We start from the raw sequence: 22,730 nt of genomic DNA, 5'->3' as shown, positions 1-22,730 counted from the left end.
ACACTTTAAAATGATAATTTATATTAATCTACATTATTTTAGATGTATCACTTATTTTAAATTTTGAGGATAAAAATCTAAAACCACTTTCTATAGTTAGACACAGGTAATCTGTCATGATTAAAAATATATAACTCTAATGTTACGATACAAAAATAGTAGCGATTTGAGATATCATAAGTGATACATTAAAGTACATATATAATTCTAAAAATCCCATTCCGCGGTTTTTTCAATCTCCATATCGGAAAGTTTTTCTTCAAGTAATAAAGCTGATATATCACCTAAAGACAGACAAATTAAAATATACAGTGGCATTAAATCCATTTTAGGTAGGTTTGTGGTTTAGATTTTAGTATCTGTTTTGTGATTATTTGTTTTTAACTCTTTGGTAGATCCAGGCATGTCGGTTTCCTCACGATGTTTTCTTTTACCGTACTAGCGACTGTTAAATTGCGCACATTTCGGTCGTGCACCAATGCAGTTTCTATGTGCCTGAGCCGGAGAGCGTAAGAGATCTAGGATGCCATCAGGACAAACTAGCTTCAATGTTTAAATTTCCAAAACTCCACTATGGGATATGACACACATCTGTCTCTCCTTGTCGTACAAGACGATAAGCATTCTACCTACTACTACCAATCCGTAACAATTATTTCAAGAATTAATATCTGGATCATTCGCCATCAGCTACCCAAGGTATACTTACAATGGTCTGGTTTTATTGGTTTAACTCTTCCAATAAGGCTTGGCAGGAAGTCTGTTCGTCGGATTTGTTTGAAGAAAGCGTGATTCAACAATTGACTGGCTGACGGACGCTTATCCGGGTCCCTGAGACGGTATTATGAATTTAGAAAAAAGTGTTGCCAGTAGAAATTTAGCCTAGCCTATATATACACGTTGTGGTCTTTTAGTTTAAGCTGTGGTACCAATACAACAACAATACAATTCACGAGAGTTAAAATTCTGAAATATTTTTAAACAATTTATTGTGGTAAAAATCATCTTTATTCTTCATAGTCGACTTTGCCTCTTGAAAAGTTGATTTAGTTTAAGTTTCAGAGAAAAGGATGCATAAACATTAATGTTATTTGAACATTTATAAAATGTATATTCAGAAAACGTGTACTCTTTAACAATAAAAATTTAAGCTTTTAAAGATTATTATTATTTAATATTTATTCAAAAAAACTGTATTTCTATTGGTAAACTAGTTATTGTCTTTAAAGCATAAAATTTATTAATGTAGAAATCGTAATTCTAAATTACCTGTGTAAGGCACTGTCAGTGATTCTATGAAAGGCGTCTGACAGTTTACGACGTGAGTACACGACCCGCACCCGACACATTCCCTCCGCGCTGTCACCCACACCGCTGTCAGTGTTATACATACCTGTCAAAATAAAGGAGATTGTGAAAGAACACAGATTCTTTAGGAAGAAATGGCAACACAATTCTAAGGACCACAACAACATATCTATAATCATATATCATATAATGTCAATATGTCTAGTAAAATTTAAATAAATAATCATAAAAATGTTATCTTGTAATGTGTAAGTAATTTTGTTTTATCAAGAATTCAATCCCCAAATGTCTGTTCAGTATGACAAATAAACAAAATTGAGTTTAGATAATATTGATATTTTTATAGAGGGGATAAAATAAATATTTAAAAAATCTCACTTTTCATTTCTCCATCATCCAAAGGTTCCGGAAAAGATGAACAGTCAAGTAGTTGCGGTCGATTGCCTCTAACTTTCTCAGTGAACATAAGTGTAGTTGGCACTTCAGAGAATGGAACTACTCCATTGGCTAATTCGCAGCATAAGATTCCGAAGGAATATATATCAGACTGCTCATCATAGCCTTTGAGATTCTAAAACAATTCTGTCATAGTCAAATATGAAATGATGATTGCAATGGCATTTTCTATTAAATAACCATAAAGGAGATACATGGGTTATACTTATAAGACTAATGCAAATCAATTATAAATAAAACACCCACAAAGGATTAGCAAACTGCATTGTTTACAATTTTATAATTATAACTTGTTTCTAGAGTCTTTAATGTTCATAATCAAATATATTACAAAGAATATTTATCATAGAAATCATGTAGGAATTTTACCTGTTCTAATAACTCAGGACTTAGCCACATTAAGTTCGCATTATCATGATCAGGGGGTGGCAAACTATGCAGATGTTTCTGTCGGCGCCCACGTAACATCATACTTGCTGCACTGCGAAGGCCTGATAAGCGTACATTACCCTGTGTGTCTATTAAGACATGACTTGCTCGCACACTCCTAGAAAAATGACATTTAGATATAATATATTTTTAATTAATTTAAAATAAATGCTCTAAAAGCTCTAAATGCATTAGATATTATGTAAACAACTAACCTGTGTACATAAAACTGTTTATGTAGGTATTGTAACGCCAATAAGACGTCCCTTAAAATAATGGCACAAGCAAGTTCTGGTAGGCCTTCTTGGAAGTATCTATCCAGTATATCCCGACAGGAACCAAGCTCCATTAGAGGAGATACCACATATAACTCCTGGCCATGAACAAAGGATGTCAAGTATGGAAGAATATTATGATGTTGCAGTTCTTTTCTAGTTAGAATGTCTTGCTGGAAAAACATACAATTTCTCTAACTAATCTACAATAACAAATAATAATTTTAATTCTCACTAAATCTCGTTTTTATACAGAATATATACCTGTATCAAATTGGCTTTTTCCCTTGACTTGTCCACAAAATACCTCTTAATAGCGACATTTTGATTATCTGGCTTGTGAACGGCTGAATACACAACGGCGATACCTCCACAACACTCCGATACTATTGAAGTCAATTGATAATCGTTTATGTCAGGGTTAAACATCGCGCCTGATATGGGTGTACTGGTTAAAAAATTAACGCATATACGATTGTTAGAACATAGCTGGCAATTGAGATGTTTACAAGAAGATTGTTTATAATTTCAAGTCTATAAATAAACAAAATATTAAGGAAAACAACAGCTGTTTCAAATCAAAATAATCGTCAGTTTCAGGCTCTGTTAAATTGACGCTAATGACAGTTCTCTACAATTATGTCAAAATGACTATTGACTATTCATAAGTTATGTCGCAAAAGTAACTCACAGATTTTGAAACTGGCAAGTTTTAACTATTGCCATGAATTTTTTTTCTTTCGCCCATGGCGCAGGCCTTTCGACGATACCGCCTAGTCTTTCGTAGAATTTTTCCATTAAATATATATAATAGGTTCATCTATGTCTTTCGTAAGCCTCAAAAAACCTCACATATACACACACTCACATGCACAATATGTACTTATATATTTTTTTAACTTTTCAATTTTCAATAATATAAATTGGCAAAATAGCCCTGGAGTTCTGGGAATTTGTAAGCAAGACTAACTAAAAAAATATTCTTATACCCAACACAGGATACTGAATATAAGGTGAACGTAAACGGCAAAATAATTAGTTCCGACCTCGAAGTAGCCTCTGCAACTATATCACAGGTATTGTCTGTTACTATGGGTCTACCGAAAGGCTCTATACTTGGTCCCTTCTGATTCCTCGTTTATATAAATAACCTACCATGGGTTGTAAAGGAGCTTCACGAGATAGTACCGTTTGCTGATGACACTTCGCTTTTATTTTAAGTCAAACGACGAAATCCATAACTTGAGAATGTAAACTGTCCCATCTCCAGTTTAGTTAACTGATTTTATATAAATACTCTTAAGCTAAACGAAAAGAAGACAAAATGTATTAAATGTGTAACTACAAATGTAAAATGTAGTAATTCTCAAATAATAATTAAAGATGGGGGAATAGACTTTGTTGATATTACGGTGTTCTTAGGAATTACTTTATATAGTACCTAAACTCCAGTGAGGTCTACAGATAGCGTGCCTATAGGTAAGGTGGAGGTGTGCTCCTATTTCACCATGCCTCTTGCTGAAAGAGAATCTTTGACTACCTGAGAACAATCTTTCTTTATCATTTATTTTATTATTATTTATTTCTTAAGATGTCATGTGGAACATCGTGTAATTGTTGTAGCTCCATACAAACATTGTGTAAAACAAAAAAATATGGCGATTAAAAAGCGTGGCGGAGAGTTTTTCCAAGTTCTCTTCCGTTCTACGCCCTTGATTTGTGAAATGGCAGTAAATGTAAAATTAGAAGCATTTAATGTACCTACTTATATTTCTTTTTTTGACTTTCATAAGACAACAAATCTATAATAACTTAATTAATTTTATTAAAATACTTCAAAAGTTATGACCATGAAATAAATGAAACTAGACGATTTTAATTTTGTAATCGTTAAATAAAAAATTGGGTGTAGCTTTAACGAGAGTTTTATAAAATATATTTTAAATGTAAATAGAATGGTTAGTCTCTTTATTAACATGAAGTGTATGACTCTATATTCATATAAAATTTAATATTCGAATAAAAACGAATGAACATAGCCAAAAAAAGTAGTTTTCATTAAGTTCGCCAAGAACGCATTTTTTGGTATTGTACATTTTTCAATCTCGATAAAAAGCTGTAATTCCTATATATACGACGGCGACCGCATCTCTCATACGCATTATACGATGTACTCACGTCTATATAAAACCGGGGACAGCGCCAAGTCTAAAATTAAGGTCGGCGAGAGCGTCCGAACACCGCCGAATCCGCCCGCCCGCCTCAGTCCACCATCAGCTGCCGTCGAAATTTCCTAAAACCAATCGAACGCGTGCCTGAAAACCACTTGGTTATCGCGAAAAATTCAAAAGTAAACGTGCCCGCGAGTCGCCATTGTGAATATTTTTGTATCGTGGCAGTGTGAGTGAATTGTGGATTTTCGAACGTCCGTTTAAGCGGTATGTTATATTATTTATACGAAGGGTTGGTTTTGAATATCTTAGATTTTAATGATAAACACGTGTTCGTCGTATAGAGTTACATAGCTTTTTCCCTTGCTGATAATTCATAGATATTGTTTGGTATATCTGTGTAAAATGTATTATAAAAGTAAATTGTCAAAACATACGGGCTTTTATGTAGTTTCAAATTATAAAAAAAACGAAAATTTAAATTTTTAAATAGTATATTTGTAATATGTTTCATATTTATATAAGAAAACCCACCAATATAGGGACCTATAGTTACATACATGGGTAGGTAATTTTTCGAAAAGTCCAATATAACGGAATTTAGCCTTAATTAAATTTTACTTATAAAACTAAGTAGGTTCACGTTTGCAATCGGTATTTAAAGCTATGCTATTGATTTACAAGATCCTCGAATATTACGTGCTGTATTACGACATTTTACATATTGATAACATTTTTCAATGTGTTTGCGATGCACTTCTTCCAGTAATTTCTAGAAAATATGTTTCACCTTGAGTCCGCATTGCGTCAACCTCAGCCGACATTTAGTCTAGACATCGGAAACCGGAAGCTGTTTTCTATCGATTTTCAAATTCTCGTTGCTCCTTTACTTATAAAACTATATAAAGGAGTTCTTAACTATACTCTGAGATTTGAAAACATTAAACATATGGTTTAAATGGAAAACATTTACCTGTTGTGTTGTGTACCATTACAACGGACTGTTAAGTAGGCTCATACTGACTCTCCTTAAATTATTCGTTAAACTATAGGTAGCCTATACCTGTCATTATCTACATATTATATCGATAAAAATAAAGTTTATTATTATCTGCATTAAGCATTCATATAATCTACTATGAATCATCAATTCTGACGACGCTTTAATTTAATTATTTCTCTATATAAAGACACTATTTGTTTTTGTTCTAAGTTATGGGTTTAATGTTCCTATTTAACCCCGAAGCAGTTGTTTTAATAAAAATAAAAACCCTTTTTATGGTAAGACTCAGAGTTTAAACTTAGCTCGAACTATTATCCTTGTAAGGCTAAGTCCCGACTTTGAATCTCCCTAATTGCAGTTTAGAGATATAAGTTCACTATAGCTTGATTTTCTCAGAGCGGAAATAAAAATTGCTTTATTGCTGTTTATTCTACGAAATAAGTCGAGATTTTTGGGTCAATGATTCGAACGTAATTTAGCTCACCAATTCACATATTAACATACGTTGTTAGAAGCTGAAAGTAGGGCGTTTAAGTCATGATTTACGAATTAATATCGTGTATTTTGAAACAGACGTTTCCGTGTTGATTTGAGATTTGAGAAAAATTAGGTTTTAAAATTGATTTACAGGATAAGTCAAATTCGGCGACTTTAAACAGACAAAGAATATTAGTTCTAATCACTCAGCAAATTTGACTAAATAATCGCGGTAATTAGTTTTTTCATTAGTTGTTTAATTATTCATTAACTATACGACATCATACGTAGTATATTGATTATTTTACAAAACCTTCCGTCTAAAATGTATGACAATTATAGTAAACATAACTTTTAGAAAAGAAGATATTAAAAAAAAAATACAATTAAAACATATAGGTACATATAAGATAAGCAGACAAAAAAAATCATCATCAAAACAGCAAATTACGTTCGAGAAAGGCACCCAACAATGCTTTCTCTAAAACCGATCAGCCCAAGCCCCAAGTGATAAATAATAAATAACGATACCAGGTGTGTGGTTTGGTATATAAATAATAAATAAATATACCAGGTGTGGCTTATCCTACGAAAGTATGTTTCGCAATCGCACTATATCTCGTGCTTCTTGCGTCCAACTATGAACACCTATTGTTTCATTTCTTCACAACTTCATCAGACCAATGCAGCTACGGTAGTTATCACATTGTGAGTTTATTAAGGATCTATCGGTCGGTGTACACCACCAACTACTTGAGCCTGTTGTCTATACTAATATTATAAAGAGGAAAGGTTTGATTTTTTGTTTGTTTGTTTGTTTGTATGAATTGAATAGGCTCCGAAACTACTTGGCAGATTTGAAAAATTCTTTCACTGTTGGAAAGCTACATCATTCCTGAGTGACATAGGCTATATTTCATTTTCAAAAAAAATAGGCATCCTTACTAAAATTACGATAACATTAACATTTGTTTATTAATTGATACAATTCTAACAGATGGCGCTGAGTTAAAGGTAGTTTAGTTTAGGTCCGTGTCGTGGTACCAACGTTTCACATAAGTTCTCCTACGGTTTCCCTTGATTAATTTACTACTATGTAATATAACAAAAACCTTAGCCACAGCAACGCTTGGCCGAGTCTGCTATATTTTATAAATTGGAGGAAGTTGTCATTGTCCAGGATGTTATAAATTTCTTCATTGAAGTGGGCCAAAGATTCTTCGAGAATTAAACGAGCAAACACGTTCTTCTTGCTAAGGGTTACAAACAAAGAAAGATAAGCTAGTCGCAGCTGAGTTTGGTGCAGAACAAGCTTGGTATTCTTTGTTTTATCTGTTAATTTATTTGAAGTTGCATTTTTATTTTTCTCTGTAAGTTTACCGATACAATACATGTGTTGTTCCAACGTTAAAAATACGAACAAGCGCCCTTGGCCAAGTCGTAAAGGTTGAAATCGGCTGCTAGCGGATGCGTCGGCGCATTTTCTGACATAACCATTATCGATTAGGGTTGTCACATGATTTATTATGCAATACAACGAAGATTTGGCCATGCACCCTAAGACTATTTGTATCTATTATTAGGGATGCTAATATCAAAAGGAAATGGATGTCGTAAGTTATTAAATTTTTCAGATATCGTTATTTCTGAAAGCCATATAAAATGATCAGTAAAATGTATCTAACTCGTGGTGGCATACCCCTGAAATTTGTTCCGATCGTTTAGTAAAAATCTATATTTTTTAATTCTTAAAAGGTATCAAGATATCAAGATATCCATCATAAGAGAAACAAGTCCTAATAGTCTGTAATAACAGAATATCTGCAACTACGTTTAAGAGAGTAGTTTAAAAGAGTAGTTTAATTAAAAGAGTACTACTGTCATTTATATAACTTATACCATGAATCAAAGCTTAAATATTTATCTATGGACTAAGTTGTGGTGTCGGATATTTCATCTGACGAAAACGATAGTTTTTAATGCATTAGCGACTGACCTAAATAGATGCAGTGACAGTTAAGATAAAAGGAACGCGGCGCATGAGCATATTTCCACATTATGGCTCGCCAACGCGCCAACGTTGAATGCCAATAGTTTATGGGATAATAATAAATACTTTTATTTTCATAGTTTAGTTTTGATTGATTGACATTTATATTTCAATGCCCTCGTGTAGTAAAGGAATTTAACCCAAATCCAAAGACAACAGATGACTGAGTATAAGCAATGCCAACCAAAAATATTCGTAATATTCCTTTCGTAAAATTTCCTGTAATTTTGTCGCAATTGCTCAAGTTTTTCATTTTTATAAGAAGTCTTAAAAGGTTGAAATCATTAAAGTTGTTTTCAACTTTTGCCAACTTCAAGGCGAATATGTATTCCTTTCTTTATTACTTTGAGTATTTTTCCTGCTATAGATATCCCATCCGGGATACATAGACTATGTACAAAAAAAAAATAAGAAGACATACAATTTTGTTTGTCGTTTATACAGAATTCTATGTTCTTTAGCTGTGTGTTCATAGATTAATCTACTATAATAATAATAATTTAAAAAAATCAGTGGCGCTAAAGCTTCTTTAGTTCAGGCTTCAGATGTCTGAATCTGTTTCTTGAGCATTTTTAAATCGTGAAGGCCTCTCCAACCCTCTCCTTGATGCCTCTGTCTTTAGTTCTTCCCATTAGTCTGCTAGTCTTCTTCTGCTATTTCTATCAAGATACTAGCCTTGGTTTTGGCCTGCCCTAATCGACAACAAAATTGAACTAATGGTTCCTGAGATGAATCAAACCATTCAAACAATTATTTAAATTATGTATCATAACTAGCGGACCCGACAGACGTTAGCCTGCATGTTATTTCAAGCAATTAGGGTATTGCTTGAAATATCACATTTACATTGCAACTAAACGTCTGGTTGTTACCAGATGCAATGTAAATAAATAGATAAATACCGAGTGCAGCGCCATCTGATTGGCTGATTAGTGAATCTAAACCATCAGGGCGCCACCCAAACGCATACAAAAAATTAATTTCATCCGTTTACACGTACAGCAGAATTTTATATAATATATATAATAATATTTCAATAAAGTTATAAACGACACCAGATTGCTATCGTAAAAGTCAGGATTACTTATTATGGTGGTTAAGTATTCTTAAATTTCTAATTTTGCCCGCATTTTTTTTAAATATTTTCATATTAACAAACACACCAAAAAAAGAATTGGCGAAATGACCAAGGGAAATAGGCATTCATTTTTATATACATAGATATGTATATATATGGTATAGTGTAATAAAAAATCTATTTATATATCTCTAATAAAGAATTTGACGGTAGTAGGAGTGTAGTGGGTGTGGCACCAAGTTTAAACTTAGTGTTTTTATAATGTCTAAGCTATAAATGACAAAAGATAAAATATTGCAATTAGTCTGAATTAGTTTTTATAAATAAAAAAGTTGGTCAAATAAAGATCAGTAAGTTTTTACAGGAAAAATATCAAATTCCGTCTGTAAAAACTACCTATGAGTTTCAGGCACTTAAATCCTATAGAAAATGCAATAATTATATAATATGGTGTACTTCCATAAATAAATGAATAGTAGTAGTTCTATCTATCAGTCAGCCATTATAGCTAACGAATTATTTTGAGACTGGTAGTCTATATGCTGGAGTCGATGTTCGGATTATAATTAGATTGCAGTGACGGTACTGTGATACAATAGACGAATTTAGCTTCAAAAAGCCACTTGTATTGCTTATAATTTTTCTTCTCGTAATTATTTGTGTGGGCAGTTTTACTGTCATAGACTTGATTGAAGTCGTTTTTTTAATAATAATTATTAACCTTTTTTTATTCTAAGTGGCATCAGTGATTAGCTTAGACAAAAATTTGTACCTTCTTTGTTATAACACTATTGTTGTTTGTTGTTACACTATTCCCGAGCGATGAAAATATGTAGAAAGAAAATTGGAGCAAGGATTTTACAAATTTACCCGCTCTTCTATAACAAGACAGATTATTAACGGTTGTGTAGTTGGCCAACAGCGCGATTGCGAGCCTTCTGGCCGTACGAGTGTCCATGGGGGTATTTAATTTATGGAACTGGTAATACAATATTTCTTTAAAATAAAATGCAGTGAAAGCTTTGATACATACTACTTCTATTCCTAATAACATTCGTGGCGTCATAATAAACAAACTTTAAAGTTAGATATTTTGACTTTTATCTTTCAAGATTTTACAATTACCTGTTTTTTTATAACATCCTTGCATTAAAATACAGCACAATCACGTTTCACACAGACACTTTGGGGTAAAGCTGCATTGTATCAATACATCATAGGATCAAACCTATTTTTGTGAACATTAGTTGTGTCATTAGTAAATTTAGATTTAATTTACTGCCAAATATCATTGCATAATAATGGCAACAGATTTATGATCCTAGGACGATAAACTGGAAATACGCATCAGATGACATGTGTCGCAATAAACATTATTTTATCATCTAGACAGAGGCGGCCTTAACCATTGAGAGCCTCCGGGCTGGTCTTTCGAGGCCCTTTGTCCTTCGTAAAAAGTATGTGATACGAAAGTAGGTCTGGTGGTTTGGTTTAGATATTTGTCATTTTGAATGAATGAATTAGTTAACTTACTTAATTTTAATTTTATAAAAGTCTATATTTTTAAAATAGGCTTGGGTCGCGCATGCCCCTGCAAGAGCGAGGCTCCAGACGATTTCAAGTGAAAAAGAACGTGTATACAATTGATTAAAGAGCAAAGGGACCTTGCTCTGCTGGCGAGACGGTATTTCACTCCGTGCCACCGCTTGCAACTTGATAAAGCTCAAAGTCAGCCCCACATGGAGTACTGTTTTCACCTCTGGATGGGAGCTCTCCAGTGCCAACTCCGTCCACATGACCGTATGTTACGAAGAGTGGTTCACTCACTCAACTCACTCCAATCACTTTCGAGCGGCTTGATTTCTTGGCGTTGCGTGGAGATGTGAGGACCGCATTTATCATGGAGAGTGTTCAAAAGAGTTGTTTGGGTCAAGGCAAAATGCAAAATACAATTCAAGGTCATAAAAAAGTTTCTTTATGACCTTATTTATGACTGTGTACAGTAGTAAACGCAAATTTTTTTTATATAATATTTCACTCATATATCTTCTACTTATATAAAATTCTCGTGTCACAATGTTCGTTCCCATACACCCGTTACGTTACGGGTATAATGTGAAACGGCTCTACCGACTCTTATGATTTTTTTATGTATAATTAGTAACTCTGAGAATCGACTAATATCTATCTTTCAAACCCATAAATGATACTTTTTATTTTTTAATTAAAAATTTATGACACAGAAAAAATCACAGAAAAGCCTGAAAAGTTTTAATTGCGTAATTTTCAACCGAACAGTCTCTTGCGTAGCATAGCAAAATGTTCCATGTTGGTATGTACTAAACAGACTACCTATGTTAATGTAACTTTGCATTAACGAGAAACGAAGTTCGCGGGGGCAGCTAGTAATATATATATGTATATAAATGAATACTTATATATACGAGCTGCTAGTATGAATACTTATATCTTTTACCCTTGTAAACCACTCATGTCATCGATTTTATGATTCTCAAGGTTAAACACGGAGAAACAGATGTGAATACATTCGATATTTAAGAATACTCCTATTCTAATGTTTCTTTTAAACGGTTGCATTATTAAAGTAATAATTAAAAATACGCGATGGTCAAAGCCGTAAGTTGGAAATTGGCCAGTTGTCTTCTAAGGAACTGCTGGTCTATTGAATTCTCAGTCTGGCTGACAGCCATTTTGTTGAGGTCGTTGACTATGTCATGTGCTTCCTATTGTGTAATGTTTGTATTTGGTGATTTTACATATTAAATACCTATGTACGGATAATCTTAATTGGTTTAATTTGATTTGATTATAGTTACTCAAACTCAAATCTTTCTTGCATTCTAATATATGTGAATATTTTACCCGTGACACGATATAATTTATTTCAATAAGATAGATACACAATAGCGTTCAAATAAGAATAGTGTTTTATGTAATTAGTAATACTTCTGAAATAAACTTTTTCTTTTTCTAACACAGATTTTTCTTCTTTCAATTTTACAACAACTCTTTGTAATGTCACAATTTACAATCCCTTGAGTGTCGTTATAAAGAGTTTACACTGCTATTAATAAAGTTTTTAATTCAAATACGTCTTTGATCTTATTCAAAACTCGTAGCCATACTCTTACTCGCACATTCTACACGACGAACAAAAATAGTTTCGTTTTGGACAGAATACTTATGTTGTTTGATAAATATGGATAATGTGCCTGCCCCGTTATAGGATTTCAAATATATTAATCTGGTGTTATCTTAAAGTGAAACATTATTGAGGTAATCTTGGATCGTACAATTCCTGAGTCAATACTTGCCAATGGCCATCTGCTGAGTATAATGAATGGTTTTTGAGCCGCAGTTTAACTGACAGTCGTGATATATTGTATTAACATTCTATAGATCAGACAGAACCAGAAAACTTAACACTAAGGTAGGATTTGAAGTTCTTACCTATGTGAATAAATGATTTTTGATTTGATTTGTTATCGTTATGATGATATTTTATATATTTTCTATTTTAGGAATGATACATTAATTTTCTAGGTTTCGTCTAAATACATAAAGATACAATTTTAAACAATCACAATTATTGTAACTAAGATTATCTACTGAAATTAAAAGTTTTAATTGGATTCGGAGAATCTGTTGACAACAATATTACTTGTTTGGCAACGTATTCATATTCATAATATATAGAATCTGTACCAATGTTCAACACAAGATTTGTGTTAAATAATTAGAAATAAAAAAAAAAAATTTTTTAAGCCTTTCACTTTGGAACCATGCTACTATAATATATAGGTATTCGACTATTCAGACTTTGTTACCTTGGATAATGCTGACCCGATCTTATTGCTGCTTATATTTTACTAAAGACAAATAAAATACGAATAATTATAACCTTTATATTCTGTCGCACCGTAATTGGCTACATTCTACAATTATGTTGTTGGTAGTGTTTTCTGAGCTTATTTTTTCGACTTGTATCTACCAAGAATAAGAATACGTTTTGATTTTTGGAAGGTAGAAATATTGTAAATAAAAACTTCGATACAAGATATCGTAACTAATAACTGGATTTCGTGACTCGTAAATAATTGATCACGTTTGCATTTGACAAAATTGGGTTGTTGCCTCGGTTACTTCGGGAAGTTATGTCGTTACGTAAATTGTAGATAATTTATGATTTTTCATGCCACCTTATCGATTTGTTTTCCATGATATTGGAGCTTACAAACTGATGAGTTATGTTTTGAACAACCTTGCAATGTCCTTTTGTTCAGATTGTAACTCTCTTAAGGTTTTCAGTCGAGACTATGAGCGAATTTCAGAAATGAGCTTTGACATACCTACGTACGTAAAAAATGTAGATTTTTGACATACATAATTTATTAAAATCTACACTGGGTAAAATAAGTTTGGAAAATTGGAAACTTTGTTTCTCAAATGAAAATATTGAAATTTCTGCCCAAGGGCTGTGTTGAATGCCTTTTTTGAGCGTGACGTGTGTATTATCTCCGCATACGATAGCGATATCGTCAAATATAGCGAAGACTTATTAATCTCCCAGGTAGTAATTCTTCTGACATCATTTACACAGGAAAAATTTATTTGGATGTTCCCGAAATTTACCGAACATAGTGTAAAAATTTCCAAATAGTAGCGTCTAAAGGGATCCAGTATTCTTTTTACTTTTTTTTCTTAAGTCTAGTGAGTTCACAGACAGCTGCCGTCTCTACAAAACCCAGCAAATGACGCTTCGGTTTCCAAAAAAAATTTCACCCTTCCTGACTGAGCACACTCTTCTTAGACCATGACGCAAAAATGACAAAACCTTTCATGTACATGTACTAAAGTAACCCGTGCTCGCTTAGCCTTAGAAATATGTTATGGGGCTATTAATTGTAATATAATTTAAGATATGTTGATGTATAACGGATTTTTCTTTTTCCAGCGATGCACATTTGGGCGTGACACACCGGATTGAGACGATTCAATCCCCGCGATGTCACAAACGCCCCACGGACGCGGCCGCGCGCTGCATCCGGGACCTCCCTCTCCCGCTCACTACCGTCCGCCCTCCCCGTGGGCCCCGAGCCCCCCACCATTGATATCTGGCCCACGACACTCCACAGCTATCCTCTCCCCCCCACCCGTTCAACCTTCTCCGAAACCCTTCCGTCCACTCCACTCTCCTCATTTACGGCAACACTCACCTTCTCCTAGCTCTCATTTTTCCATCTCTCCCTACCCGACCTCCCCTTACCCCATTTCGCCAACGTTGGGCCAAAGTCCCGAATACTATTATTCGTCGCCGTATGAAACACGGGACTATGATTACGCCGGTGTACCGTTGGAGCCGCCACCGCCACCGAGGCCGATGATATATGAGGAGGAAGAGGAACGAGGTCCATCGACAGCTGAGATCATAGCAAACCAGTCTCAAGAAGGATATGTGGATGAGAAGCTTGCAGAGTATCAAGCCACGATTCAGCTATTGCAAGGTTAGTATCTAGTAACAACATAGTTAAATGCACTCATAGCTAACTTGAACTTCTGCATTATTTCATGCCAATGAAATTGATAAGTAGGTAATTAAGGCAACAGTACTTATAAACTTTATAGATAACAATAATGACGATGTGTTATCTGTAAAGTTCGCTGTATCGCGAGCAAATGTTGCCAGCGTTAAAGCGTCCCCGTGGCAACAGGGACCAAACATTTTAAGTTTGTTTTAAATTTCAAATAAATATGTCAGTTAAGAATATTGTAAAAAGTGTCTTATGAATCTAAAATTCAGTTGATATAATTTTAATGACATTGCACAATACGTTTAACAATATATCTGCGTCAGATAATGAAGAAAGCGAAATCGAATAACCTTGACGCTAAAGATAGCAAATAAAATTAGTATCACTGTGGGGAGTCTGCTTCGTGATGTGAGGATAGATTTGAATTTGCAAAATTAAATAATAATATTTGTGTTGACTATTCGTTTATATGTTTATGGATTCATATTCTAATATTTGAGGGTAGGATTTACAAATTAGATAAGTTTCTTAGGACTTGTGTAAGTCAAAATCTGTGAAATATGTATAATTGTATACGAGATATTGCCTTGGTAATATACTTGTTATAAAAAATGTAGTTGATTTTTAAAACGTTTCATAGAAAAGTATTGTATTTCTTTAATATAAATAAAACAATAAAAAACTAATCCATCTCTCTTATCTTACATTTTTGACATACGGAAGTCAAGCTTAGCGCTAAGTCTTATTAAGAATGACCCTTCCCGCCAAGTGACATTGATTTTTGACATACTGGAGTAATTAGTAAGCGCTAGAATTTTACTTGAAATCATACTATCAGACTAAGAAGAGTTTTGAGATAATGCGAATAAATATCAGATTTTATATTTAGGTATCCTAGTTTATGTATAACATGTGATTTTCGCGTTTGGTGCTACGCCAAAACGTATAATTTGGTAGGCGTCCCGAGTGATTGACACTATGTCCAATCACTCTTAGAAGAACATAGGATTGAACTAGGCGTCGACTGTCAATCAATTTTTTGCATAGAATAAAAATATCTATTGTCGTAAAGAAAATGCGTCAGGAGAATGAACTTAACGTTACTAGGGATGTGAATAACTTGAATAGCTTGAATGTGATTGGTCAAAGACTTGGTCAAACACAGTCTACGTATCATTTCGTACATTACGACTTTGATTTTCAATACTAGAATTGATAAAAGAATTATGTTGTTATGTAATGTTTAGGATTTTTCCAGAAAAAAGTATAGAGAGATAAATAGCAACTGAACGCCTAAATTTATATATGAATGGTGATAGTTGATTTTGTTTGTTGAGATAAATTTACAAACGAAAACGCTCTAACAAAATAATCTTTATACAGCTGCGAAAATAACATTTCAACTACAGTCACTAATCAATTAAAAAGATATTAAAACGCATATTTTATCTGACGAAGCTCTTAATTTTCCATAAACACGCCGTCCAAAATAAACAGTACTCTAATGTATCGATGCAGGTTGTAACACTGAACTGAGATCATACATCTTGTGCCAGATTCACACGGCCACTTCCTTTTGCATCAGTATTTCTGTAAAAACGAATGCATATTGTCCATTTTATTACTAAGTTGACAGAATTTTGACATTCGCCACTGGCTGCCGCAAAATATATAAATATATATATGTCGCAGCTAACTAGCTTAATTAGCCGTTCAATTAACAGCCCAGCCGTTTAACTTACGATATTATTCAGCCGTTGCGTTTGTATCATATAATAATCTAGCTAAGAGTCATTATTTGGCTGAAATAACAAAGATGTAACATATGACATGCAAATTTTTTTAACGTTCTTGCGTTTGGCTTCGTAGCTGTTCGCACCTCTATGAAACGGAACTCCCTTCACGTTTGATTTTTCGGTTAAATACAACATGGCGCTGCTAAACAGAAGAGAGAGTGAGGCAATTTGTGGCAGGTGTGTCCTTAACCAGTATTTTTCCTTCTACCAAGAATGGTGGAACTTTTATTGCATTTAGGTGTTAAAGAAAATCATTTGTACATTTGGCTGGCTGTATAACTTTGTAATTATGTTTCTTTCATTATTTTGACTATAAAGTTGTTTCATAAACATGTCTAACTATTTCAATAGTTTGTCGTGTATCTGATAGTAAACGATTTTTGAAGTAATACGTCTTTTGGCACGTAAGGGAAAAACTTTGAGAGTAAATTTTACGATGCGCGCGTGCACCGTCACAAAAAATCAACACTCTGAAGTCAGCCTTAAATAAATTTTATTTAACTAGATAATGCTTTATAATAAAACTCTCCATGTATTTAATACCTTTTTTCTATTCTTAGTGTCGGATTTCCTACAAACGTAGTACAAAATTCACACACGTGTTCACACAATTTTTTTTATTTCTTTTTAATTACCATTAAATAGCATTTATTGTAAAACACACTTTTGTGTATACATACACAAGTTCTGCTAGTCAAAAGCGATTCCGATTATAGCCAAGTAACACACATATGTGGAACTCCTTTAGTAAGGCACATATCGCTGAAATTGCTTTATATCCATGATTTTAAAATTGATATTTAAAAGAGCGAGTCATCCTAAAATATATCTGATACAGCTGATGCGAACGTCACACGCCTACCACCTACGTCAGACTTTTATAACTGTCTATCTCAAGAGATTCTCACGATTTAGTCTGGAATCTTAGATCATATTTTTTATAACAATTTTTCATTTTGCTTGACTTCCTTATTTTCTTTACGTAAGACATTCATCGCTAGCGATTTTGTAAAGAAATTAGTATTATCATTAAGTTTTTTTGACATTGAAACTTAACTCTTGGGGTGTGTGTTTCACACTATACAAGAGAAGAGTGAAAATAACATTTAGTGAAAACAACGAAAGGATTCCATTTAGAATGCGTGGGACAAACTTTTGATCCTATAAGTAATTATATTCGTAAATAAATTCAACATCAGAAAATTCGTAAATAAATTCAACATCAGAAAATTCGTAAATAAATTCAACATCAGAAAATTCGTAAATAAATTCAACATCAGAAATTTCGTCAGTTTGAACGTATTGTTCATGTTATAATAGGCTAAAGCTGCCGTTCACTTACTAAAGAATAATCTTCATCCTTAACAGTGATACCCGCTTTTTGAGTTGCATTTGGATAATTAAATATTGCACAGCGACGACTTTGTAGATTTTTATATATGATAAAAAACACACTTTTTATTAAGTCTCCTTTTATGATCTCAACCTGTTGATTCAAATAAGTATTATACTATTATCGGTTACAGAAATATTTTATGGGGATACTTGACCAATGGCTTGTAACACTGTTTCTAGATGTGTTCTAACACTCCTCACTATACCTACTGCCAATACTCATAATATGTTTACGACAAGAAAATAAGATAATGTAATCTCTGTAGTCAGAAATACTCATCAATAATCAGTGCTGCATCACAGAGAACAGTGCACACATAATGATCTCATTTTTAGTCATGCCAATTAGAGCAATCTGTAAGGCGAAAATTTGTTCCTTTTAGGTTACTATGCAGCATGACTATACATGTGAGATTTTATATTGATGAGAATTTTTCGAGAATATTACCTGCATCTTATTAATAAGATGTTAATGACTTTAATGTTAGAATGTTCTGATGTAATTTGTCTTAATTCACTCGGTGTTTGGTTTATTGAATTTTCGTTATGAAATCTTCAAGTTAACTTTAAAGATGATTGCCAAAGGTTATCCTGCTTGGCACTTGATTTTTCCAGATTCTGCCTGATCGGCACTTTCACATATGACTTTTAGAGTGAAAACATCGAAAACGATCAAAGATATGAACTTTTTCGAGTTTTTACTTTAGTGGGGGTTCACTAAAGTAAAAACTCGATATTATTTTCTTTTCTATGTCTGACATAGAAAATAAATTAATCGATATTTTGAATTATAGCAAATTTTACTGTGATATTTTGCCCTACACTTTATCCAACGTCGTATGATTTAATAGTGACGCGTGCCTGACTTATTTATGGAGCTTTCAGCCTAGTTGCAATCGAGTTATGAATGGGATTTCCTGGAAATTCCTGGAACATCGAGTGCTACTTTAAATGGATAAGGATCGTGTTGCCAATCGAATAAATTGCCAATTTTAGCTAGCAATTGTACATGTATGTTTTTATTATTTATTTAGTTATATGAAGGTAACACTAATTTAAACTATATAATATAGTTTTTACTAAATAGATAATGGTTTAGTTTTAATTAACATGGTCTAGTTATCTTTAACAATATAAGAGCTACTATTATAAATTTCCTTACAAATAACTAGAATTTTTATGTTTATTAAATTTTATTTAAGATTTTATTATAACATACACAAACAAATTTTTATAATGTTGAATTCGTTTTGCTTCAACTGACATTTTGACCCACTTTTGAAGTAGATTGATATTCCGATGCGTACGTTTTATATTTAAAGATATACCATATTACGGTCATACATTACAAAATAAATAATTTCATAAAAATATTTTGTTTGAAGCGTATTCTTGTTGAAGCTGAAGCGTTTCAAATCCAAGAAACATTACAAAACACAATAACCAATGTGTTCTTTTTCATAGATAATTATTTACATTAAGTTTTAATCGATTAAACAAAAATTGTTTTTATTTAAAATTGTATTATTTTTTGTCTAATTAAATGAAGTTAAAATACATTGATGACTTTTATCTCTTCTATGATTGATTAATTCATTTGTTGTATATGTGTGCTGAAATTTATCCAAAAATAGTATATAACAGCTCATTTGGACGTTTAATGAATATAACCTATTGTAAAAGATTTTTTATAGTAGTTTCTTAGTTTACAATGTTGAAAGCAGTGTTTGCCTAGTTGCTTCAGCGTGCGACTCTCATACCTGAGTTCGTAGCTTCGATCCCCGGCACCAATGGACTTTCTGTCTCTATCTAACATACGGTGAAGGAAAACATCGTGAGGAAACCAGTTAGCCTTAGTTACTAGTCGACGTTTGTCAGGCACCTACTTGCCTATTAGATTATCAAATGATCATGAAACGGAAAGCTAAGGCTTTTACTTTTCTGTTAATTTTTTCATATTTTCATTCTCTGTAGGTATTTCTTTTTGTTCAATATTAGGGTTGCCTGGAAGAAATCGCATTTTAGCGATAAGTCCGCCCGTTGCGTAATAACGTGTGTATAATTATGTATATTATAGTAACGATGTATATAAATATTTCCTTTATATAAAGTGTTGTTAAATCTGTTAATGTTTTCTTTGTTGCTTGTAGATATAGCTTTATAACTATTTAGCGCAGACTAAGCTAAATTGAAAACAGATTAACCAAGAAAAGTATCTTCGTTTAAATGATTCAAATCCCACGTATGCTCCATATACATTTCTATATTAATAACTTTATATTTAGCGCTCACTCATCTTTATTTAAAACCCCGATCGTGTGCACCGATGCCGACGCTAACACGAATTTATGTTGTAATTAACGTTTTAAAAAGCTTAAATCTCTTTGGCGAAAACAATGTTTTAAATAAACAAAATTGTGGGTGTATTGCACATGGCAACACTTTTGTTACAACATTTATCACTGTAATTATGGATATTTCAAATTTCATTATTCGTATAAAATAAGTTTTTCAGTACGTTTTTGTTGTAAAAGACATTACCGATTATAAAGCAAAATGCGAATATATAAATATGTGTCATTTGTGTGAAAAGTATTAATAAACAACTACTATTTCGATTGGAATATTTTACATATATTTCAAGAAGGCTCGCAAGTGCGTTGCAAATCTTTATGTTTATCTTCACTAAGCGTGAAGAGAAGAGAAGAAGAAGAGAACACATGTTAATTATTGTTTCTATTGACTACACAAGAAACGCCTGCCATTGGATGAATAGCAATGTATGTGTTTAAAGTTCAACCCAGCGCTGGACTATAACCGGTCCCTCCAGACACTAGCCTTCGTCACGATGCTCAGGGAGATCCCAAAATATAAGTGATAAAGTTTAAAGTTCGCGGCTTATAAGCACGCTTTATATATCGTATTTCTGTGTATGTTGATGATATATTTAAAACAAACGCAAAAGCATTTTCTACATGTTTTTACAATTTGGTATATTCTTAGACAAATAGGTAACTCAATCGATATCTAAAGTCGTATAAGTATTATCTTTAAAATCTCAAGTTTGTCTTAGAGTTCGTGATTCCAGACTTTCATAGAGTCACGTTTCTCGTGAGATTTGTAACTGGGAAAGCTTAAAGGGAATTTCCTTTTAATGATACGAAATTAAAGTAACATAAATTGCTATTTCTTTTGATATAACGGGGGGGGGGGCAAACGCGCCTGTGGGACGTCCAAAAAAGTGTAGTTATCGCAGCCCATGGACACCCATTTCTAGTGGGTTCGTTGCCGGCCTTTTAGTGAGGACTTCACACTAACTTGAAATAGTTGATATGTACTTCTAGTGTTAGATGAATAAAATATTGGTGACTTAATTTATTGATTTCAGTCGATTTGTAAAGAAAATTACGATATATTGTTGATGACATAAGACCTTGAAAAAACAAGCGTCGTGGGCATCGTCCGATATACTTGTCTCTATCTATTAACATAACGAAAATAGGTAAGATTAAGTAAATATTAACTTACAGCGATATTTGTATCTCAAGTTAACTATGTATTCTTAACTAACATTGTAGTTCGTACCTAGATACAATCTATAAATTAGTTAAATATTTAAGTTTTATTATTATTCAGATGCATTTAATATGAATTCAAACTGGTAGTATCATAAGCATTAAAACATCGGGAAAACAAGGCGGAAACTAGTCACTGGTAATATAGTGCTCAACAAATGAATGTAAGGAATTTTTGACGATATCCCGTGGGCGTAAAATTGGAACGAAACATAGTTAGAATAGCATTCGAATATTACAAAAATTATATGAAAAATCTTCATCTTTTTGTATGAAAATAAAAAAGTGCGGGTGTATACCATGCCTCCTGCTGATAGAGGACAAATCTTTGTTCTTAATTTATTTTATTATCATTAATTACTTAAGATGTCATCTGGAACATGGTGTAATTGTTGCAGCTCCTTACAAACGTTGTGTAAAAGAGAAACTTGGAAATTTAAAAAGAGTGGCAGTGAGTTAATTGCCAGTTCTTCTCTTCCGTTCTACGCCCTTGATTTTGAGAGCAAGCAGTAAATGTAAAATTACTTTTTGCACGCATTTCATACACATATGTTTCTTTTTTGATATTCATAAGTGTACATTGTATCTATGATTGTCTATATGAATAAATAATTTTGAAATTTATATTTGTGAATGTACGATCAGGTATTATATCAATATTAAATATGTACATGCCCTTCTCTTCCCTTCGATTTATAAAAATAAAAACACCTAAAAGGTCAATCGCAAAAAATATAATAAGGGGTTCACAAGACCTTTATAGCAAGGATGAGTATTTAGACCAACTTTTGACTACAATAGTTATGTGCATATTATATTGTGTAGTATTCTCTATAAGATTTTGATGTATGTGGCAACATAAATACAGGACACTAAGATATGAAGAAAACACACGACACTCAAAACAGACTTTTAAGACGAGCGAAGATATATATTTTTTCCTTGAGCGTTTCTATAAGAATATAAATTAATTACTGCTGCTTGTGAAGAATAAACCAATTAACAAAGATAAAAATGGGTTGTGATTTATAACAAGATAGAACATCCCATAATTGTTCTTCTTCTTGTTCTTCTTATCTGTTCTTATTATTATGACATCATGATAATGAATATGACATCTGCATGCCTATTTTATACTACTTTCTTTGCAAATAAATTTAGTATA

General features: G+C 32.8%; 2 protein-coding genes across 7 annotated transcripts in view; one reads left to right on the top strand and one right to left on the bottom strand.

The window, feature by feature from the left end:
• Positions 1-22: 22 nt before the first annotated feature.
• LOC110996078 (STE20-related kinase adapter protein alpha) lies at positions 23-3,087 on the bottom strand. Its single transcript, XM_022263589.2, has 7 exons — positions 2,733-3,087; positions 2,409-2,641; positions 2,134-2,311; positions 1,687-1,879; positions 1,270-1,393; positions 710-831; positions 23-284 (listed from the first exon to the last, which is right to left on the bottom strand). Exons 1-7 carry the CDS (start codon positions 2,895-2,897, stop codon positions 208-210), a joined length of 1,092 nt encoding a protein of 363 aa, XP_022119281.2. The 5' UTR covers positions 2,898-3,087; the 3' UTR covers positions 23-207.
• A 1,631-nt stretch (positions 3,088-4,718) lies between these two features.
• The window catches only part of LOC110996083 (nesprin-1), a 142,446-nt gene continuing 124,434 nt past the window's right edge, over positions 4,719-22,730 (top strand). For 5 of the 6 annotated variants that reach the window (XM_022263595.2, XM_045629720.1, XM_045629718.1 and 2 more), the window contains exons 1-2: positions 4,720-4,906; positions 14,223-14,772. In XM_022263595.2, the coding sequence (XP_022119287.2) occupies positions 14,274-14,772 (499 nt within the window). In that variant the 5' untranslated portion in view covers positions 4,720-4,906; positions 14,223-14,273. Of the gene's footprint in view, positions 4,907-14,222; positions 14,773-22,730 lie in introns of all 6 variants that reach the window. The other variant, XM_045629721.1, reaches the window with a different exon arrangement.

Source organism: Pieris rapae, chromosome 10 (assembly GCF_905147795.1).
Source record: "Pieris rapae chromosome 10, ilPieRapa1.1, whole genome shotgun sequence".
Lineage (NCBI taxonomy): Eukaryota > Metazoa > Arthropoda > Insecta > Lepidoptera > Pieridae > Pieris > Pieris rapae.
This window is presented reverse-complemented; position numbering and strand designations above follow the sequence as displayed.

Excerpts from the sequence above, each read along its gene's own strand:
- LOC110996078 (XM_022263589.2), bottom strand. The coding sequence starts at position 2,897 with ATGTTTAACCCTGACATAAACGATTATCAATTGACTTCAATAGTATCG. Across the intron at positions 1,394-1,686 it reads GGATGATGGAGAAATGAAAA|GTATGTATAACACTGACAGC; the intron begins GTGAGATTTTTT and ends TTATTTTGACAG. Across the intron at positions 285-709 it reads ACCAATAAAACCAGACCATT|GTGATATATCAGCTTTATTA; the intron begins GTAAGTATACCT and ends GTCTGTCTTTAG.